This window comes from Mandrillus leucophaeus, unplaced genomic scaffold (assembly GCF_000951045.1).
Source record: "Mandrillus leucophaeus isolate KB7577 unplaced genomic scaffold, Mleu.le_1.0 Scaffold608, whole genome shotgun sequence".
Classification (NCBI taxonomy): Eukaryota; Metazoa; Chordata; class Mammalia; order Primates; family Cercopithecidae; genus Mandrillus; species Mandrillus leucophaeus.
Genome location: NW_012106564.1, coordinates 129,918 through 152,231, shown reverse-complemented (window position 1 = coordinate 152,231; position 22,314 = coordinate 129,918). Strand labels below are relative to the sequence as shown.

At 37.1% G+C, this 22,314-nt stretch overlaps 1 protein-coding gene and 1 pseudogene across 2 annotated transcripts in view; one reads left to right on the top strand and one right to left on the bottom strand.

The window, feature by feature from the left end:
* The window catches only part of SENP7 (SUMO1/sentrin specific peptidase 7), a 200,810-nt gene that overhangs the window by 83,475 nt on the left and 95,021 nt on the right, over positions 1-22,314 (bottom strand). Inside the window, exon 5 of one of the 2 annotated variants that reach the window (XM_011999888.1) lies at positions 9,213-9,410. The exons of the other annotated variant lie outside the window; for it this stretch is intronic. Within the exon in view, the coding sequence (XP_011855278.1) occupies positions 9,213-9,410 (198 nt within the window). The remainder of the gene's footprint in view (positions 1-9,212; positions 9,411-22,314) is intronic. 2 annotated transcript variants of the gene reach the window in all.
* LOC105553757 lies at positions 5,514-5,929 on the top strand (annotated as a pseudogene).

The window sequence follows — 22,314 nt, the reverse complement described above, 5'->3', positions numbered from 1 at the left end:
TCAAGAAAGGACATTAAAAAAAAGAAAACTACAGACCAATACCCCTGATCAACACAGACACAAAAGTCCTTAACAAAATATGAGCTGTTTGCATCCAACAACATGTCAAAGAGATAATCCACCATGATAACAGGTTTCATATTAGGAATGCAGGGATGGTTTAACACATGCAAGTCAATAAATGCGACACACCACATAAACAGAATTAAAAACAAAAATCCCATGATCACCTCAATAGATGTAGAAAAAGCATTCAACAAAATCCAGCATCTCTTTATGATTAAAACTTTCAGCAAAATCGGCATACAAGGGATATACCTCAATATAATAAAAGCCATCTATGACAAACCCACAGCCAACATAATACTGAATGGGGAAAAGTTGAAAGCATTCCTTCTGAGAACTGGAACAAGACAAGGATGCCCACTCTCAACACTCCTCTTCAACACAGTACTGGAAGTCCAGGCCAGAACAATCACACAAGAGAAAAAATAAAGGGCATCCAAATCGATAAAGAAGTCGTCAAACTATCCCTATTTGCTGACACTATGATCATTTATCTTGAAAACCCTAAAGATTCCTCCAGAAAGCTCCTAGAACTGATAAAAGAATTCAGCAAAGTTTCTGCATATAAGATTAATGTACACAAATCAGCAGCTCTTCTATACACCAACAGCGACCAAGCAGAGAATCAAATCCAAAACTCAACCCCTTTTACAAGAGCTGCCAAAAAATAAAAATAAAATACTTAGGAATATATCTAACTAAGGAGTCAAAAGACCTCTACAAGGAAAACTACAAAACACTGCTGAAAGAAATCATAGACGACACAAACAACTGAAAACACATTCCATAATCATGGATGAGTAGAATCAATATTGTGAAAATGACCATATTGCTAGAAGCAATCTACAAATTCAATGCAATTCCCATCAAAACACCACCATCATTCTTCACAGAATTAGAAAAAAAAAAAGTATAAAATTCTTATGAAACCAAAAAAGTGCCTGCATACCCAAAGCAAGACTAAGCAAAGAGAACAAATCTACTGGCATCACATTACCTGATCGCATACTATAAGGCCATAGTCACCAGAACAGCATGGTACTGATACAAAAATAAACACCCAGACCAACGGAAGAGAATAGAGAACCCAGAAATAAAATAATCACAAGTACTTAAAGCCAACTGATCTTCGACAAAGCAAACAAAACCATGAAGTGAGGAAAGGACACCCTTTTCAACAAATGGTGCTGGGATAATTGGCTAGCCACATGCAGGAGAATGAAACTGGAGCCTCATCTCTCACCTTACACAAAAATCAACTCAAGATGGATTAAGGACTTAAATCTAAGACCTAAATCTATAAAAATTCTAGAAGATGACATTGGAAAAACCCTTCTAGACATTGGCTTAGGCAAGGATTTTATGACCAAGAACCCAAAACAAATGCAATAAAAACAAAGATAAATTGCTGGGACTTAATTGAACTAACATGCTTCTGCATACCAAAAGGAACAGTCAGCAGAGTAAACAGATAACCCACAGAGTGGGAAAAAAATCTTCACAATGTATACATCTGACAAAGGACTAACATCCAGAATTTATAACGAATGCAAACAAATCAACAAGAAAAAAAACAAACAATCTCATCAAAAAGTGAGCTAAGGACATGGATAGACAATTCTCAAAGAAGATATACAAATGGCCAAAAAAAATATGAAAAAGTGCTCAACATCACAAATGATCAGGGAAATGCAAATCAAAACTACAATGCGGTACCACCTTACTCCTGCTAGAATGGTCATAATCAAAAAATCAAAAACTAGTAGATGTTGCCATGGATGTGATGAAAAGGGAACTTTTCTACACTGCTTGTGGGAATGTAAACTAGGACAACCACTGTGGAAAACAGTGTGGAGATTCCTTAAAGAACTAAAAGTAGAACTACCATTTGATCCAGCAATCCCATTCCTGGGTATCTACCCAGAGGAAAGGAAGTCATTATATGAAAAAGCTACTTGCACACATGTGTTTATAGCAGCACAATTCACAACTGCAAAAACGTGGAACCAACCCAAATGCCCATCCATCAACAAGTGGATAAAGAAACTGTGGTATAGGTTATTTTATTATTTATTTAATAAAATAAAATAAAATAATGAATTAGATATGGTATCTGTAGCAAAGTCCAATTCCTACTTTACTGATGAAAAAAAATTAAACTTCAGAAGGGCGAAAATGTAAAGAGAAGCAGTATGGCACAGGAATTAACAGCAAGGACTTTGAAGTTAGATCAACATAGGTCTGGATTCTTATTTTACCACCTTACAACTATAAAGTCTTGGGCAAGTTAATTACCATAATTTCTACCTCTACACATTGATCTTCTCATCTCTAAAATGGGAAGAATAATATCTCTCTTACAAAGTTGTTAAGATTAAATGAGACAATAGATGGAAAGCAGTTAGCATAATTCCTGGCACATAGTAAATACACAATAAACGGAATATCACTTAATTTTCATATTTCTGTAATAATTTTCATATTATTGTAGTTTTGCTCAAAGCTATAAACTACCCTTTCAAATAATACTTATAATTTACTATGCTCTGCAATCCTGATAAAAAATCTTACTAGATATTTGCAATTTTTAATATACAATTAAAGTATATAAACAGTTAGCAATGACTACAGTACACACAGCTCTTCATAGCACACAGCCACAGCCCAAACACCTTTCGACTATTGAAAACTTATCCAGTCTGGGTACCTTGAGGAAACAAGGAATTTTGCGTGATAGCCTTAAAGAACACAAATCTATAAACTGAGAACTAAATTAACAATACCTAAGCTGTCTTTTGCAGTACAGATTTATAAATTAGCACAGTCAAGGATATTCCAGGGCTAGTCAGCATTTCAGAAGTTCTGAATTTTTGCAAGGAACTGAAGTATACAAAGGTGTATACTTCATCTTTCATACTATCTCAATCTGGAAGGAAGAACTAAAAGTTGTCATTTCACATATTTACCCAATTTTTTCCTAAGTATGTAAACAGTATCAGTATGTAAGGTAGAGTTTATTTAATTTTATTTACTAATATTATGAAATCCCACTTCAAAATACCATAAATATACTAAAAGCAGAAACGAATTTTGAAATGCAATGAGAGGTAGCAGAAAGTATACTGGCCTGAGAAGTAGTACCATTTTCTGACTGTGTCTCTGCATGGCTATTCTCTCCGACTATTAGTTTTCTCAATTGCAAACTATAGGTTCCTTCCTTGTTTAAATAGCAAGGTAACTGTCATATTCAAATAACTTAATAATGGAGGGAAAACTCTGAAGAACTAGAAAGAGCTATTAACATACAACTTCATCTATAGAGCAAATTTTTAGAGAAATGAAGTCCTTGCTGAAAGATAACATAATTATATCCACTAATAAATCTATAATGAGCCAAAAATTACAATACTAATTTAGTTTTCATTTTGCTGCAATGAATGCCTTTCTAAAATTGTGTTATGTGGCACTTTAAGAGGATTCTCATAACTCTATGCTTGTCCCAGATGATATAATTTAAAATATACCTTCTAAATCAGCATCTTAAAGGTATGTAGAAAAAATTTAATCTTTGAGTAACTTGATTAAAGAGATTCACCGATTAGTTTCTAAATTTGTTCTTTTATTAAGATAAATTTTAAGTGAGTAATTATCACCACTCAACTAGACTACTGGCTTAAAAAATCTTAAAATGATAGGAACACTGCAATATCCAAATAGTTTTACCATCACATATCTGGAATACGTAATTTTTTAAAAACTTCAAATGCATATAAATTTAAGACAAAGATAAATAAATATATTTACAGAAATTCCAAGTACCAGCAGCTAACTCTTCTTAATGGAATATGGGTACACTATCTCCATATTTCTCTAACAATCTCTGGTACAAACTGATGAAAGCAGAAGAAAGAGAGTTTATTTTCTCAAAAGCCTTGTACATGTGTCCCACTAGGTTCTTTCCTTCCTATTGACAAAGACTTATAGATGTCTGGAATTTTCTCCCAGGAAAATAGATATGAACCATACATGGAGATAAAACTAACACTAAAATGCAGTTTACATACTTTTAAAAAATAAATGTGCATTCCACATACTGCTAGTTTGATATTTCTAAAACTCTTTTGATATTTCTAAAACCCTTTTCTCCATTACTTACAAAATTGATTTGAACTATCTTTTCCATTTTTCTTCTCAATTTTATCCTGAAATCAAAAAGCCAAACTGCCTCACATAAAAGGCAAGATACTAAGTTTACTTCTTTAGATTCCAGAATGCAAATAAAATGTCCAACAAAATACCATTTCTGGAACTGAATAAGTAATTTTGGTTTACTCAATGATTACACTTTAGGATAAAATTAAAATGCAGAAATAAATGTTTCTCCCTCTTATCTTTCTAAAATTTTAAGTCCTGAGTAGAAATGAAAATAAAACAAAAAGCCTCATATCAAAGTTAAGCAAAGACTGGAGAAAGCAGAAGTCTCCTATTACATATAGCAAGTCTCAGGTAGAAAACATCTATCCAAAGCCACACACAAAAGAGTTCTCCAGTTTCCTTATTTGACGTTTCTAGTGTCTCTTTTCCTGGTTGTCACCAAAGTTACTGAATATATAATTGGTTCTTACAGGGAAAATATATGTTAGACAGAGTATCTAGAGATGCAACTCTAGTGAGAAGCAATCTCCTTCTTTTATCCAGCAAACATTTACTGAGCATTTGGTAAGTGTCCAGTACTATATTAGGAATAAAGAAAAAATAAGAAATAAAATATAGTTCCTATCCTCAGGAAGTTTGCTGCAGGGAGGAAGAGAAACTAAAAACCACAACATAGTGTGATAAATGTTATGATATACTAACAAGCTGTTTAGCAAGACAAAGAAAGGGATCATATACAGATTTGGAGGGTGGAATCAAGGAAGGCTTCCTTAAAAAAAAAAAAAAAAAAAAAAAAAAAAAAAAAAAAAACAAGGAGGATAGTTTCCAAGACAAGAAAACAAACAGGATGTATACAACAGTATACACATTCAGTAAGCTGAAAACAGTTCCCTAAATCTGAAGTACATTGTGAATATGGAGGAATAGACAGACACAAAATTAGAGATAAGCAAAGGTGAGATCATTAACGGCCTTGTGTGCCAAACTAAGAAGTTTGAACTTTATCCAGGAGATTATGTGGAGCCATTGAAAGATGTTAAACTAGTAAGTGGCAAGCAAGATCTACCTTTTAGAATAAATATTTTGACAATATAAAGAATAAAACAAGAAGAAAAAGGCTATGTAAAGGAAACCTAATCAAGTTACTACCATAGTAATAAAAGGCACGAAGTTATTAGGGCTTGAACTGATGTGCTGGCAATAAAGATGGAGAAGAGATCCTTTAAAAGACAGATTTAGGGGTTAAAAATAACTATATATGGTGGCACAGCACGGGGCAGCATAGGGTCACCATGGCAGAGCTACAGCAGCTGCAGGTGCAGGAGGTGGCAGACTCCATGGTGAAGAGTCTGGAGAAAGAGAACATTCAGAAAATGCAGGGTCTCACGTTCCAGTACGGCACCAGCTGTTGTGAAGACAGCCAGGCCTCCCTGCAGCAGGTGCACCAGTGCATCAAGCGCTGCCATGTGCCTCTGGCTCAAGCCCAGGCTTTGGTCATCAGTGAGTTGGAGAAGTTCAAGGACCGCCTGGCCCGGTGCACCATGCAATGCAATAACACATCCAAAGATTCAACAGATGCAGGAGTAAGGAGCTTCAGGTGAAGCAGCAGCTAGACGGTTGTGTGACCAAGTGTGTGGATGACCACATGCACCTCATCCCAACTATGACCAAGAAGATGAAGGAAGCTCTCTTAGCCATTGGGAAATAAAAATCTTTGCCAGTAGCCATCGGGGCTGAGGGCAAGAACATATTTTTTATAAGGAATTGGGAACTTCAGTCTTTTAAGCAAAGTTTATGAATGAAGAAAGTAAGGATGGCCACAAGTGTAAGGCATATGTCACTTGCCTCTAGACACTGGTTCTTTTATGTTTCAGTCCTAAAAAGTGAAATGGAAAAAAGTGGTCAGAGATATTACAGGAGAGTTTTAGAGCTTATATTTCCTATGGCCAGCGCTTGTCCTGGCAGTAAGGATCTTCCCTGTAACAAGTCAGAGTCCTCCGAGGCACCAGACTCTTCTTACTACACAGGTACCAACAGGCTGGCAGGTTAGAGTTGGTGGAGTTTGAGGAGAGATATTTTCTCTTTGTTGCCAACATCCTGTTTACCAGAAGTGTCACCACACCATTTTCCATAAGCTGTGAAACAAAATCCATGAGGTCACTAACTTAGAAGGGAAAAAAGTTTTCTGCGTCTTTGTTTTCTTGGTTTTGTTTAATTTATACAAGGGCATACAAGCTTATTTTAAGATGTGGAATTGGTAGGGAGACTAGATAAGAACTTTGAAAGGGTCCTTGTGGATCCCCATTTCTGGTCATCAAGATGTGGATGTACATTTCTTAAAACTATTACATGCTGCATCTTTCAGCCTGGAGACTGTGCAAAAACATGAGAGGCGACGACACACGAATTATTGGGAAGCATAATTACTGGCTGATGGACCCTGAGGCTGTGTGTAGCAAAATGAAAGGACAATCTTGCAGTAACACTTTCCCCTTGGAAGAGAAAGGGGTTTGACTGTGATATATATTGGTATCTAGGAATGAACAGTAAAAGAGGGGCAGTTGGCTACTTGATTACAAAAGAGTTATGAAGTACTGGATTTGGAAAAACCTGGATTTTATAGAACAGATAGAATGAAAGCCTAAACCTAGCATTGCGTATTTAGCCTCCTGAATTAACAGAGCCCAACTGAGACAAATCCCTGGCAACAGGAAATTCAAGGAAGAAAAAGTAAGCAACTTGGGCTAGGATGAGCTGACTCCTTTAAAGCAAAGGAGAGGCAGCCCCCATTACCAAATGCCATTTCTGCCTGCGGCTGTTGCAACACAGTGTTCCTAACCCAGCACGGCACCTTACTGTTTTGATATCAACCTCACTGTATTTTCACCAACTTATTACTTGAAATGATAATATAGCCTGTCCATTTACTGTTTCCAGACTGTGATATATTTTCCTAGTGGTTTGGTTTTAAAAATAAATAAGGTTTAATTTTCTGCCCCCACCCCCCAGAAAATACATACATACATACATATAACATATATATATGTGTGTGTGTGTGTGTGTGTGTTAAATGACTGGATATAAGGATAAGGAAAAAAGAGGAGTCAAAGACAATTCCCAAGTTAAAATTTGTAAGTGGTGTCAATCATTCAGATAGGGAGGGAATACAAAAACAGGTACAAGTTTGAGAAAAGATGAGGTTCTAATGACTTCACTTGGATACAGGAAGGGGAGCATCACACACCGGGGCCTATTGTGGGGAGGGGCAACGGGGAGGGATAGCATTAGGAGATATACCTAATGTAAATGACAAGTTAATGGGTGCAGCACACCAACATGGCACATGTATACATATGTAACAAACCTGCACACTGTGCACACGTACCCTAGAACTTAACGTATAATAAAATATATATATATTTTTTTTTAAAAAAAAAAGAAGTCAAGAAAAAAAAAAGAAGTTAGAAAAAACAAAAAAAGAAAGAAAGATGAGGTTCTCACTTTACAACAAGTTGAGTTTAGGACACCTGGAGCTGAGGAAAGAGGTCTGGACTAGCTGGTAGTTCACCCACTAACTGAACAAAAAACAACAAATATTTTAAAACACAGCAAAAAACAAATTAGAATCTTACTGAGACTCTTTACTTCACATTATATTTAAATTTCATGAACACATAATCTATATGCTAAAAATTCCTAGTGGTAAAACTATTATTCTGAGAGAATGGACCACCACACTGTTCTGATTGGAAAAAAGATAGACACGGGATGAGGACATTGATGAGTTTGTTGTCATTTGAAGAGAGTTTTAAACTTCCTTTCGAAAGAGTCAAAGATATTAGAAGGTCATTGCTTTAAGTAGCCCCTTTATTTACATCTGTCAGTACAGTAAGAGATTAGTTAACTTGTACTGGGGAGAAAATCTGCTAGAATATAAAATGAGAGCAAGCTGCTTCATAAATTACTGATGCTAAGCTGTCTGACTCTAAGATTTACAGTGTTTTAGAAAATTAAATGTATATCAGGTATGAGCTAATAAGAAATTTCTTCGTTAAACTTAGCTTTTTAAGATTTTTGCCTTTTTTAAAGAATTATCCTCTTTAAGAATTAATGTATAATATGTTCAGATGTTTTGACAAGAATTCTACTTTTATTTTAAAAATAACTGTGTTGAAAGTTAGCAGTTTTTATCTGGGTCTTGGCTTCAAGCACTTATATACTGTCATTCAGATTACAGACCATATAACCAAAGTACTGTGTAGCTAATTATAGGTTATTCTAACTCAAAATAAAGTACCTTCCCCCCAAAACATTCATTTAATGGCTGAAACTGTAAATAGTAATATATAAAAGATATTGTTATAGATTCCTAGAGCTAATTCCTAGTTTTCAGCCCCAAACTCCCATGTAATTCTTTCAAAATACACAAAACAAAATTGGTTTTGTTACTTTACAAAATTAAATTGAATATTTACTATTAAAAACCCAGAGGCAATATTTTAACATCATCTCCTTTTTTAAAAATTCATTTAAAATACAAGCTCACAAAAGTCAAAAGTGGTTAGGATCCAGATTAGATAACATTTTGAAAGGATGTTAAAGATGAATAAAATATTAATGCATATATATACACACACATTTATATGCATATAATACATATACACACATGTATATATATGTATCTTCATTTTAATCATAAAATAATCCCTAAAAAGATGTGTACATGAATCAAATTATAATAAAATAAGTTAAATGTACTAATGATACTTGTTTTTAAATATAATTCCACATCAATCTGCTTAATGAAGTACAGAAACATCAGCTAACTTTGTAAATTAAGATAGTCAGCTTTAAGATTTGCTTTAGAGTGTGGTATGCCTATATATGCAAATCTTCTTTGAGGTCATTTCAACAATTTTATCGTTAGGAGTACGGGATTCATATTATTTCATATGTGGTAAGTTGAACAAAATCAATACTGAACAACATACCTTTCAGATAAATTAAGGCTTTGGTGAAGAGGTTCTAATTTTTGACATGTCTCTAGGCTGTCAACAGATGTCGAAGGCAATGAGTCTGATTGCACCTTGTTGGCATCACATAAATTAGCATCGTTTCTAGGTAGGGTCTTTCTGAATTTTCGTCCTAAATCCGTCCATAGGACATTCGTCAACATAACTCTGAGTTGCCTGTTATACACATAAATAATTAGTATATATGGTACTACATATTGTAGAATACATGAATTCATCACAAACTAATATCTCCAGAAATTCTAAATTTCAGTTCTTTAAGTAACTATAGTAAATACCCTAAGAAAAAAGAAAAAATGCCCAACTATTATGAAAGATACCTTAAAAAGTAAAGTCTATTTCACTTGCGATTTTCTTCAGAATTCTGTCAAGCGTACTACAACTATCATTACACATGTACAGCTGCTAGACTCCTGGCAATGCATTCATGTTTATTAACAATGTTAGTGGAAGGACAGTGTTCATTTGCAGATCTCATCACAGATGTAACCACTGTTTGCACTAAAAATGTGTTTTTGTTTTAGCATTTGTTGATTCAGAAAACATTATTAAAAAAAAGGGTGCACTACTGCATCATTCACATTCTTAAGCTTATAGAGTCTTAAGATACAGATTTAATTTTACCTTATTTCTAAAATAGGTCAACTTATAACATTTACCTTACTGTACCTACACAAATTTCAAAAAAAAAAAAAAAGACTGATAAATGCAAGCAGTTCCAGCAACAGTTTTGCTCATCATGTTTTACCCATCTTCTCATTCAATACATTTTTATGCTGAATACTTGAATAACTACGTTTAGTTCTGGAATTCCAAAAACTGTGGAATATAGTTTCTGCAGTGGTGTGAACAGGCTACAAGTGCACTTAAAACAATGTTAAGTGAGGAATGGCTGAAAGTACTGTGAAATGTTTAATCAGAAGAGTGTCTATTTTACTACCTATGAAACAGTTTTAGGCATTTTTTGTTTGTTTGCTTAACAAACACAAGAATATTAAGAAACAGCAATATGTTCATGTATTTTCAAGATAAAACAGGAACTCTCAAATAAAAAACACTTGTTTTCAGCAGCCACTTGAGTGTATATCCCCAGACCATCTAGCAGGAAGAGGGTAAAGTCTCCAGCGTACTTCCACAGAACACACTGAAAACTCCAAACATGTTGCACAAAAAAAAAAAAGAAAAAACACCAACATGGCACATGTATACATATGTAACAAACCTGCACGTTGTGCACATGTACCCTAGAACTTAAAGTATAATAAATAAATAAATAAATAAATAAATAAATAAATAAAAGTTAAGCTATTAGGTTAAAAATTATTTAAAAATAAATGAGTGACATCCCTATGGATCAATAATAATTCATTCTACAAGCACTTACTGAACATCTTCCAGCAAAACAACTATGCTAGTATAATCTGGAGTTTCTGCTACAAACAAAATAGGTGAGTTTTTGCCTTCATGGGGTGTGCATTACAGAGAAGAATAAACCAATTCATTATTTAATTAGAATTATAATATGTGCTATGAAGAAGAAATACAGATGTTGCATTTCTTCTGAGACAAGTTTCTGAGAATACGACCTTGAAGCTGAAGTCTCAAAGAAGGACAGGCACTATCCAAAGGAAACAAGTAAAAAATGGAGAAAGGTCCAAAAAACAGGACAAAATGAAAATGAGTAAAGCTTCTTCAAAGAAATTAAAGGACTTACCTGACTCATGTATTCAGAATAAAGAGGCAATGTGTCTAAGAATGGGCAGTTAGGCAGGACTTAGCAAACTATATTAAGGATCTGAGACTTTATGTCAACAACAACAGAAATTCACTAGTCTTAATTAGGAAACAGTGAGATCAGAGCTACATTTTTAAAAGATCATTTTGATGTTTATGAAGAATAAAATGGAAGTACTAGGAATAATAGAGAATAAAAATTAATTTACGGAGATAATGATGACTTTATCAGAGGTAGTTTAGCAGAATGGTAGGAGCAGAAACCAGAATACGGTGGGATCAGTAAAGGGAAAGGAGCAAAGAAGAAATATGGTTGTGAAAGTGAAAAATAAGACAAGACCTGAAAATAGACATGAGAAGCAGGAAAGGGTTTTTAGTCAGTTATTGGTTGATTAGCTAGTTTAAGATAGGAAATTTTTGTGTAAGTTTAAATGCTTATGGGAAGCACGTAAGGGTTGAAGACACAGAAGGCAGGATAATTAACACAGTAAATTTCCTAAGAAATTGCATTAAGTGCTAATATTTATTGAACATGTACTATATACCAGGCACTGTGCTAAGCATTTTATAACAATTTATTTCATTTAATCCTCACAACCACTCCATGAGGGGCTTAAAAATTATTCTTCTCGTGCAGTTGAGAAAACCAAGATAGACTGATTAATATCTAAGTAAACAAGTGAGTACTGAAAATGGGATCCAGAACCATACACTCTCAAATTTTTTGCCAGCCCTCTTAACTGCTTCACACTACACTGGTTTATGATAGGAGAAGAGGCATTCCTTTCATCCTTCCAAGGAGAAGGAACCAAGACCTCTTAAAAGTGATAGGAAAGATAAAGGAACATAGGTTTGAAAAAAGTTTTCAAATAATCATTGTAGAGAGGGGGAACACAAGCTTACTAAAGAAACGCAGTAAGGCTGTCTTACAGTTAAGACATCCCTGTGAGATTAACACATTCATAATGCCACAAATATCCTTTTTTTCCGCAGACAGATAATTGAGTTCACAGATGATTATTAATTGCAAAGAGGAAAAGGTGTCTTTACAATGAACAGATCTGGCAGGCACCGTCTTATGCAAGTGATCAAACATAGGACTACTAAGAGTGAAACAACCAGAAATTATGTATCCCGATATGTGCAATAAGAAGTACATGACATCAGGTATGAAATATTCCTGCCAAAAATGTAACCTGGCCCTAATCATAAGGGTAAGCCCAGAAAAATAATAAAAATATAGACTGTGAGGCATTCTACAGAACAACTGGTCTGGACTCCTCAAAACTCAATGTCATGGTTAAAAGGAAAAGGGCAGAGCAGATGGGAACTCTTCTAGATTAAGAGACTAATGGGGTATAATAACCAAATACAATGCATGAACCTGAATTTGATTCTATTAGGTAGGTACAAAAGTAACTGCGGTTTTGGCCAAATAGATTTAAAAATAAATAAATAAAAGACATTTTGGGAACACTCAGGAAATTCTGATTGTGGATTTTATAGCAGATGATGATATGAAATCACTGTTAATTTTCTTGATAGTATATTATAATTTTTATGTAAGAGAATGTCATTGTTCTTAGGAAAACCAAGCTGAAGTGTCTGAAGATAAAATACCATGATGCCTGCAACTTACTCTCAAATGGTTCCCCCAAAAATGTATGTATACGTGTATGTATACATATACATATGTGATGCCCATCATCTATATACACGCCTAAAAAGAGACCGAGAGATGGCAAACGTGCCAAAATGTTTAAAGACTATTAGTCTATTATTTATAAGTTTTACAACTGTACATTTTAAAATTCTAAATGACCAAATAAAAATGCAAACAAAACTTTAAGGAAATTTATTTTAAGGATAAAATGTAATTAAGTCTAATGGAAAAACTATATGACTTAGGTATTTGCTAAATTATTGGGGAAATTATTATCTCCATGGTAATTTTAATAATTTCAAATATGAGACTATTCAATGTTGGGAAAAAGTCATTTTTCTATTCACTCAGACCAAATAAGTATTTACGTTGGAAAATAACAAATCATTGGTAATTTTATTGATTATTCTAATAGTGAGTCTCTAAATGAGAAGAACAATTTGGCTTCTCCACGAAAATACTTATTTCATGTTTGACTTTATTATAATTTGTCTGACTAAAAATATCTGGCAACAGAAGTCAGTAATCTTTTTCCCCCAAACTAATAAGGTGAAAAAATTCTAAACATCTGCAACATTTAAGTGTCATAAGATTTTTCTGTATACCAGAAGAGAAACTTAAGAGTAAAGAGCAACATTCAAACCAGGCAAAATAAAACCTAAATTTAGTATTTAGGGATATATACTTAGCTAACAATACTATCCAAGAAAAATAAGAAAGTAATTACTTTGAAAGTTAGGGGAGTGGTTATCATTAAAGCAGGGGTCCCCAGCCCCCAGGCTGCCTTGTACCAATCTGTGGCCTGTTAGGAACTGGGCCACACAGCAGGAGGTGAACAGTGGGTGAGCGAGCATTACCGCCTGAGCTCTGCCTCCTGTCAGATCAGCAGCAGCATTAGATTCACATAGGAGCACGAACCCTATTGTGAACTTCACATGCAAGGGATCTAACTTGTGCACTCCTTATGAGAATGTAAAGCCTGATGATCTGAGGTGGAAGAGTTTCATGCCTAAACCACTCCCTACAACACCCACCCACCCCCACTCTCAACCCCATCCATGGAAAAATTGTCTTCCACGAAACCAGTCCCTGGTGCCAAAAAAGGTTGGGGACTGCTGCTTTAAAGGGTTATCATTTTCAGGGGTTGAGAACTTCTGAGGCAGTTTTCTGTTTTGTTCCTCAGTGGTGGTTAAAATCTACCTTGTTAAAAATACATTAAATTTAATGAATGATTCATTGAATTGTTTAACTTTCAGTATTTTTTTGTTAGTTACATTATATTTCACAGTACAAATGAAAAGTAAAAGGCAGCTAAACAGAGAACTCCACCTAACCCAACAATCTATACACTTAGGTAGGCTGACTTGCCGAGGCTTTTTAGAACCATCCAATTATCTATTTACAAAATGTCCCTTTGAAAGCTCCAAACCATTATACTAACACTCACTTAATTTTTTATGAGGGGAAATGATCATGATCCATATACTCAGATTCTTTAAAAAATAGCATTCCTAAAAAATAAGAAATATACTGTATCTTTTCAGTTTTACATATGAGAAATTTTATAATTGTAGGAAGACCCAACATAATCACAGCAGAAAAAAAAATAACATTTTTTGCCTATTAATAAAAAAAAACACTGATTTTCCAGAAAACCTCAATTTTTAAAAATTTTTCAACAAAAGTAATTTATCAATGAATACATAAACATGACTTAATTATAAAGCTTGGCCAAATAAATTCAGATATCAGAAAAAAGAATCCTCCCTCAGACTTAGAGTCCTACATTTTGATTCTAGAAAATAAACTAACAATTGGGATGAAGGCATTGTTTTCATTAATTTGTCATAATTTTATTTAGAGTATTTCTTGTCCTTTAAAAAAAATGGAGAAAACATTTGGACACTTCACCAAAAAAACGCACAAATGGCCAACATGCATACAAAAAGACGTTCAATATTATGAATCTTATCTTCCTAGTCTTTAAAAAAAAAGTTTTAAAAAGGAGGAAGGAGCAAAAGAAATTCAACAGATATTCTAGAGAAGATTCTTTAAAGTCCAATAAAGCACATGAAAAAATGTTCAACATCATCAGCCATCAAGGAAATGCAATTAAAACCACAAACAGATACTATTACACCTCCATTAGAAAGGATGATCATAAAGAGGCTGACCATATAAGTGTTGGCAGGGGTGTGGAGAAAATGAAACCCTCCTACATGGCTAGTGGTGGGAATGTAATATGGCACAATCACTTATAGCAGTCTGACAGTTTCTTACGAAGTTAGGAATGCACCTACCATATGACCCAGCAATCCAACTCCTAGGTATTGACCCAAAAGAAATGAAAACAGGCTCCCAACACAATGGCTGACTAGATGCAGCCAGGTGGAATAGCTACCACCAAGGGACCAAGACGATGAGTGCACTCCTAATAGATCTTCAGAGGGAAGGCACAGAGACTGGATGGAGGGAAGACACAGAAGCCAGGCTGAAGGTGGGAACCTTGCACAGGGCTACCATGTACCAGGACTCATTCATAGCCCCCAGTGACTCTGGGGGGCAACGGGTGAGTTGAACTGGCAAGGAGCAATCCACTCTCCTGAAGGGTCTCCAGAATCCCAGCAGGAGGAGACCCCTCAACCACCACGGACACTTGAGTTGACAGGGAGAGCTGCTTAGAGAAGTGGTAGGAGCAGCACACCAGCTGATGTGGAGCCTAGAAGGTTTGGTGCAGGAGAGTCTGTAGCAGAGCATGGCCAGTGAAGGCCATCACCCTAGGCTCGACTTGCTCCCATAAGAGACTTGAGCCCTAGGGGAACTGCTGGACCTGAACTCTGCAGGGTTGTCTTGCCTATCAAACAAGGCCAGTCTGACCTGACCATCCTTGGTCTGTGGCCACTCCCAGGGCTGCAGTCTGGTGGAGTCTGCTTGCAGGGCAGCACTGGATGCCCTGGGGTCCTGGATCATAGCTCCTGCACTGGAGGACCTGCCTAACAGGGAGAGAGCTCCAGTGGGGTGGCCCCCAAAACCATGCACAAGCCTGCCACTCCCTCCACACACTGCAGCTTCCCCTGGGCCCATGGCAACCCCCCCTCCTCCACCCTGCACATTGCTTTGCTGATGTAGATGTGTGCAGCAAGGTTTTGCTTTCCTTGCCCCAGCAGCATGTGACTGTGCATGCACCCTGTCCTGCCACTGTGGGAGTGCAGTCCATCCCCCTCTCTCCACTGACCACCATTGCAGTGCAAGCCATGGCGAGCACAGAGCCAGCCAACCTTGCCCCTGGAAGTGCCTCACCCTTGCACCAACACTGCCAGGAAGTGAAGCCAGGCACAAAGAACAGTACACCTTCCCCCACCCTGAGCAACCATCCCTGCCTACAGCACACAGAGAAAGCACAAAGACCTGTACCCACCAGCACCACCACACCAGTGCCAACACCACCAACAGCACAACCACCCACACAGTCACCAGCAGGGATTCCTGCTACCCCGCCAGCCACATTGCCTCTGCCACTGTGGTGAACACTCACATGAAGGCAGGCACCCTGGCACCCACTAGCACCCTGCCATAGCCAACGGACATGCACAAGGCCACACTGTGTGATATGGTTTGGCTGTGTCCCCACCCAAATCTCATCTTCCCACGTGTTGTGGGAGGGACCTAGTGGGAGTTCATTGAATCATAAGGGCAGTTTCCTCATACTGTTCTCATGGAAGTGAATACATCTCACAAGATCTAATGGTTTCATAAAGGGAAACCCCTTTCACTTGGTTTTCGTTCCCTGTTGTCTACCACCATGTAAGACGTTCCTTTCACCTTCTGCCATAATTGTGAGTCCCTGCAAAGCCACATGGAACTGTGAGTCCATTAAACCTCTTTTTCTTTATAAATTACTGAGTCAAGGGTATGCCTTTATTAGCAGCCTAAGAACACACTAATACACTGCCACTGCTGCTGGCACATGCAAATGAGGATACATCCAGCTGCCACTGCACTACAAAATGCTTTGGCTGACACCACCCATTGGAGAGTAGTGACCAGCAGTCCAGGAGCACCTCAGCCCCCTAGAATAGTGGATTCCTAACCTTGAGGTACCAGAGAACAAAGTTGGGGTCTGATACAAGTCCCACAGAGTTGAAGCACACAGTCCAGGAGGAGTTGGGAGCTGAGTGGTGGTACCCTAAAATCTTCCAGAAACAAAGCCAGTTGGCTGACTCCACCTTATACCACAATCAAACCCTCAAGGTCATCAAATAAAAGAAAAACACTCTACCCAAAGGTTAGCAAATTCAAAGACTGAAGGAACATGAGCCCACAAAGATGAGAAAGAACCAGCAAAAGAACACTGACAACTCAAAAAGCCCGAGTGCCTTCTTTCTTCCAAAGAACCGAATCATCTCTCCAGCAAGGGTTCTGAACTAGGCTGAGATGGCTGAAATGACAGAATAGAATTCAGAATATGCGTAGGAATGAAGATCATTGAGATGCAAGAGTATGTTGAAAACCAATCCAAGGAAGCTAAGAATCACAATAAAACAATGCAGGAGCTGACAGACAAAATAGTCAGTACACAAAGAAACCAATCAACCTGATACAGCTGAAAAATATACAAGAATTTCATAATGCAATCACAAGTATTAATAGCAGAATAGACCAAGTGGAGCAAAGAATCTCAGTGCCTGAAGACTGACTTTCTGAAATAAGACAGAAATAAGACAGTCGGACAAAAATAGAGAAAAAAGAATAGAAAGAAACAAAACCTCCGAGAAATAAGGGATTATGTAAAGAGACTAAATCTACAACTCACTAGTGTACCTGAAAGAGATGGAGAGATGGTAACCAACATGGAAAACATATTTCTGAATATCGTCCATGAGAACCTCCCCAACCTAATCAGAGAGGCCAACATTCCCCAACCTATCATTAATGGGTTCTGTCACCCATGAGAACTTCCCCAACCTAGCTAGAGAGGCCTAGCAGAGAACCCGAGTAAGATATTTCACAAGAAGATCATCCCAAAGACACATAATCATAGGATTCTACAAGGTCAAAATGAAAGAAAAAATGTTACAGGCAGCTAAAAAGGTCAGGTCACCTACAAAGGGAAGCCCATCAGACTAACAGCAGACATCTCAGCAGAAACCATAAAAGCCAGAACAGGTTAGGGAACAGTATTCAATGTTCTTAAAGAAAATAAATTCCAACCCAAAATTTGATATGCAGCCAAACTAAGCTTCATAAGTGAAGGAGAAATAAGATTTTTATTTTTTTTTTTTTTTTTTTTTGAGATAGTCTCGCTCTGTCGCCCAGGCTGGAGTGCAGTGGCGCCATCTTGGCTCACTGCAACCTCTGCCTCCCGGGCTCAAGTGATTCTCCTGCCTCAGCCTCCTGAGTAGCTGGGATTACAGGCACCCGCCACCATGCCTAGCTAATTTTTTTATTTTCAGTAGGGACAGGGTTTCACCATGTTGGCCAGGCTGATCTTGAACGCCAGACCTCAAGTGATCCTCCCACCTCAGCCTCCCAAAGTGCTGGGATTACAGACGTGAGCCACAGCATCCGGCCTGAGAAGATTCTTTTCAGACAAGCAAAAGCCGAGGAAAATGGTTACCATGCAACCTGCCTTGGAAGAGCTCCTGAAAGAAGCACTAAATATGGAAAGGAAACAATGTTACCAGCCACTAGGAAAACACACTGAAGTACACAGACCAGTGACACTACAAAACAACTACAGAAACAAGTCTGCATAATAACTAGCTAACATCCCCAACTCATTCTATGAGGCCAGTATCATTCTGACACAAAAACTTGGCAGAGACAAAATGAAAAATTTAAGGCCAATATCCTTTATGAATATCAACGCAAAAGTCTTCAACAAAATACAGGCAAATCAAATCCAGCAGCATATCAAAAAGCATATCAAAAAGTAGGCTTTATACCTGGGAATGAAAGGGTGGTTCAACATATGCAAATCAGAAATTTGAGGCCAGGTGCAGTTGCTCACACCTGTAGTCTTAGCACTTTGGGAGACCAAGGCAAGAGGACTGCCTGAGCTCAGGGGTTTGAGACTAGCCTGGGCAACATGGCATCTCTACTAAAAATACAAAAAATTAACCGGGAGTGGTGGTGCACACCTGTAGTCTCAACTACTCGAGAAGCTAAAGCACAAGAATTGCTTAAACCCGGGAGGTGGCGGTTGCAGCAATCCCAGATAGCACCACTGAACTCCAGGCTGGGTGACAGAGCAAGACTCTGTCTCCAAAAGAAAAGAAAAAAAAAAAAAAATTGATTCATCACATATACAGAACTAAAGACAAAAACCACATAATTACTTCAATACATGCAACATTGAATTTCTGTGGGACCTGGCAAAATGCACCTCTGATTTCATTCAGGTACAATGCATCAGCACAGAATTTCCTTTTTCTTTTTCTTTTCTTTTGAACAAAATAATATCAAATAAATTTTTTTATTTTTATTATTGTACTTTAAGGTCTGGGGTACATGTGCACAACATGCAGGTTTGTTACATAGGTATACATGTGCCATGGTGGTTTGCTGCACTCATGCACTCGTCATTTACATTAGGTATTTCTCCTAACGCTATCCCTCCCCCGGTCCCCACCCCACAACAAGTCCTGGTGTGTGATGTTCCCTGCCCTGTGTCCATGTGTTCTCATTGTTCGACCCCCACTAATGAGTAAGAACATGCAGTGTTTGGTTTTCTCTTCCTGTGTTACTTTTGTGAGAATGATGGTTTCCAGTTTCATCCATGCTCTGACAAAGGACATGAAATCATCCTTTTTTATGGCTGCATAGTATTGCATGGTGTATATGTGCCACATTTTCTTTATCCAGTCTATCACTGATGTGCATTTGGGTTGGTTCCAAGTCTTTGCTATTGTGAATAGTGCCACAATAAACATACATGTGCATGTGTCTTTATAGTAGAATGATTTATAACCCTTTGAGTATATACCTAGTAATGGGACTGCTAGATCAAATGGCATTTCTAGTTCTACATCCTTAAGGAATCACCACACTATTTCCACAATGGTTGAACTAATTTACACTCCCACCAACAGCATAAAAGTGTTCCTATTTCTCCACATCCTCTCCAGCATCTGTTGTTTCCTGACTTTTTAATGATCGCCATTCTAACTGGCGTGAGATGGTATCTCATTGTGGTTTTAATTTGCATTTCTCAAATGACCAGTGATGATGAGCATTTTTTTTCAGAAGTTTGTTGGCTGCATAAATGTCTTCTCTTGAGAAGTGTCTTTTCATACCCTTTGCCCACCTTTTGATGGTGTTCTTTTTTTTTCTTGTAAATTTGTTTAAGTTCTTGGTAGATTCTGGGTATTAGCCCTTTGTCAGATGGATAGATTGCAAAAATTTTCTCCCATTCCATAGGTTGCCTGTTCACTCTTCTGATAGTTTCTTTTGCCGTGCAAAAACTCTTTAGTTTAATTAGATTCCATTTGTCTATTTTGGCTTTTGTTGCCATTGCTTTTGGTGTTTTAGTCATGAAATCTTTGCCCATGCCTATGTACTGAATGGTACTGCCTAGGTTTTCTTCTAGGGTTTTTATGATATTAGGTCTTACATTTAAGTCTTTAATCCATCTTGAGATAATTTTTGTATAAAGTGTAAGGAAGGAGTCCAGTTTCAGCTTTCGGCATATGGCTAGCCAGTTTACCCAACACCATTTATTAAATAGGGAATCCTTTCCCCATTGCTTTTGCCAGGTTTGTTGAAGATCAGATGGTTGTAGATGTGTGGTGTTATTTCTGAGGTCTCTGTTCTGTTCCATTGGTCTATATCTCTGTTTTGGTACCAGTACCATGATGCTTTGGTTACTGTAGCCTTGCAGTATAGTTTGAAGTCAGGTAGCATGATGCCTCCAGCTTTGTTCTTTTTGCTTAGGATAGTCTTGGCAATGTGGGCTCTTTTTCGGTTCCATATGAACTTTAAAGTAATTTTTTTCCAATTCTGTGAAGAAAGTCAGTGGTAGCTTGATGGAGATAGCACTGAATCTATAACTTTGGGCAGTATGGCCATTTTCACAATATTGATTCTTCCTACCCATGAGCATGGAATGTTTTTCCATTTGTTTGTGTCCTCTTTTATTTCCTGGAGCAGTGGTTTGTAGTTCTCCTTGAAGAGATCCTTCACATTCTGCCTAAGTTGGATTCCTAGGTATTTTATTCTCTTTGTAGCAATTATGAACTGGAGTTCACTCATGATTTGGCTCTCTGTTTGTCTGTTATTGGTGTAGAGGAATGCTTGTGATTTTTGCACATTGATTTTGTATCCTGAGACTTTGCTGAAGTTGCTTATCAGATTAAGGAGATTTAGGGCTGAGACGATGGGGTTTCCTAAACATACAATCATGTCATCTGCACGCAAAGACAATTTGACTTCCTCTTTTCCTATCTGACTATCCTTTATTTCTTTCTCTTGCCTGACTGCCCTGGCCAGAACCTCCAATACTATGCTGAATAGGAGTGGTGAGAGAGGGCATCGTTGTCTTGTGCTGGTTTTCAAAGGGAATGCTTCCAGCTTTTGCCGATTCAGTATGATATTGGCTGTGGCTTTGTCATAAATAGCTCTTATTATTTTGAGACACGTTCCATCAATGCCTAGTTTATTGAGAGTTTTTAGCATGAAGGGGTGTTGAATTTGTCGAAGGCCTTTTCTGCATCTATTGAGATGATCATGCGGTTTTTGTCGTTGGTTCTGTTTATGTGATGGATTACATTTATTGATTTGTATATGTTGAACCAGCCTTGCATCCCAGGGATGAAGCAGACTTGATTATGGTGGATAAGCTTTTTGATGTGCTGCTGGATTCGGTTTGCCCATGTTTTATTGAGGATTTTCACGTTGATTTCATCAGAGATATTGGCCTAAAATTTTCTTTTTCTGTTGTGCTTCTGCCAGGTTTTGGTATCAGGATGATACTGGACTCATAAAATGAGTTAGGGAGATTTCCCTCTTTTTCGGTTGATTGGAATAGTTTCAGAAGGAATGGTGCCAGCTCCTCTTTGTATTATCTCTGATAGAACTCAGCTGTGAATCCATCTGGTCCTAGACTTTTTTGGTTGTCAGGCTATTAGTTATCACCTCAATTTCAGGGACTGTTATTGGTCTATTCAGAGATTCAATTTCTTCCTGGTTTAGTCTTGGCAGGGTATATTTGTCCAGGAATTTATTCATTTCTTCTAGATTTTTTAGTTTATTTGCATAGAGTTGTTTATCGTATTCTCTGATGGTAGTTTGTATTTCTGTGGGATCAGTGGTAATATACCCTTTCTCATTTTTTATTGCATCTATTTGATTCTTCTCTCTTTTCCTCTTTATTAGTCTGGCTAGCAATCTGTCTATTTTGTTGATCTTTTCAAAAAACCAGCTCCTGGATTCACTGATTTTTTTTGAAGAGTTTTTTCTATCTTTATCTCCTTCAGTTCTGCTCTGATCTATTTCTTGCCTTCTGCTAACTTTTGAATTTGTTTGCTCTTGCTTCTCTAGTTCTTTTAATTGTGATGCTATGGTGTCAATTTTAGATCTTTCCTCCTTTCTCTTATAGGCATTTAGTGCTATAAATTTCCCTCTACACACTGCTTTAAATGTGTCCCAGAGATTCTGGTATGTTGT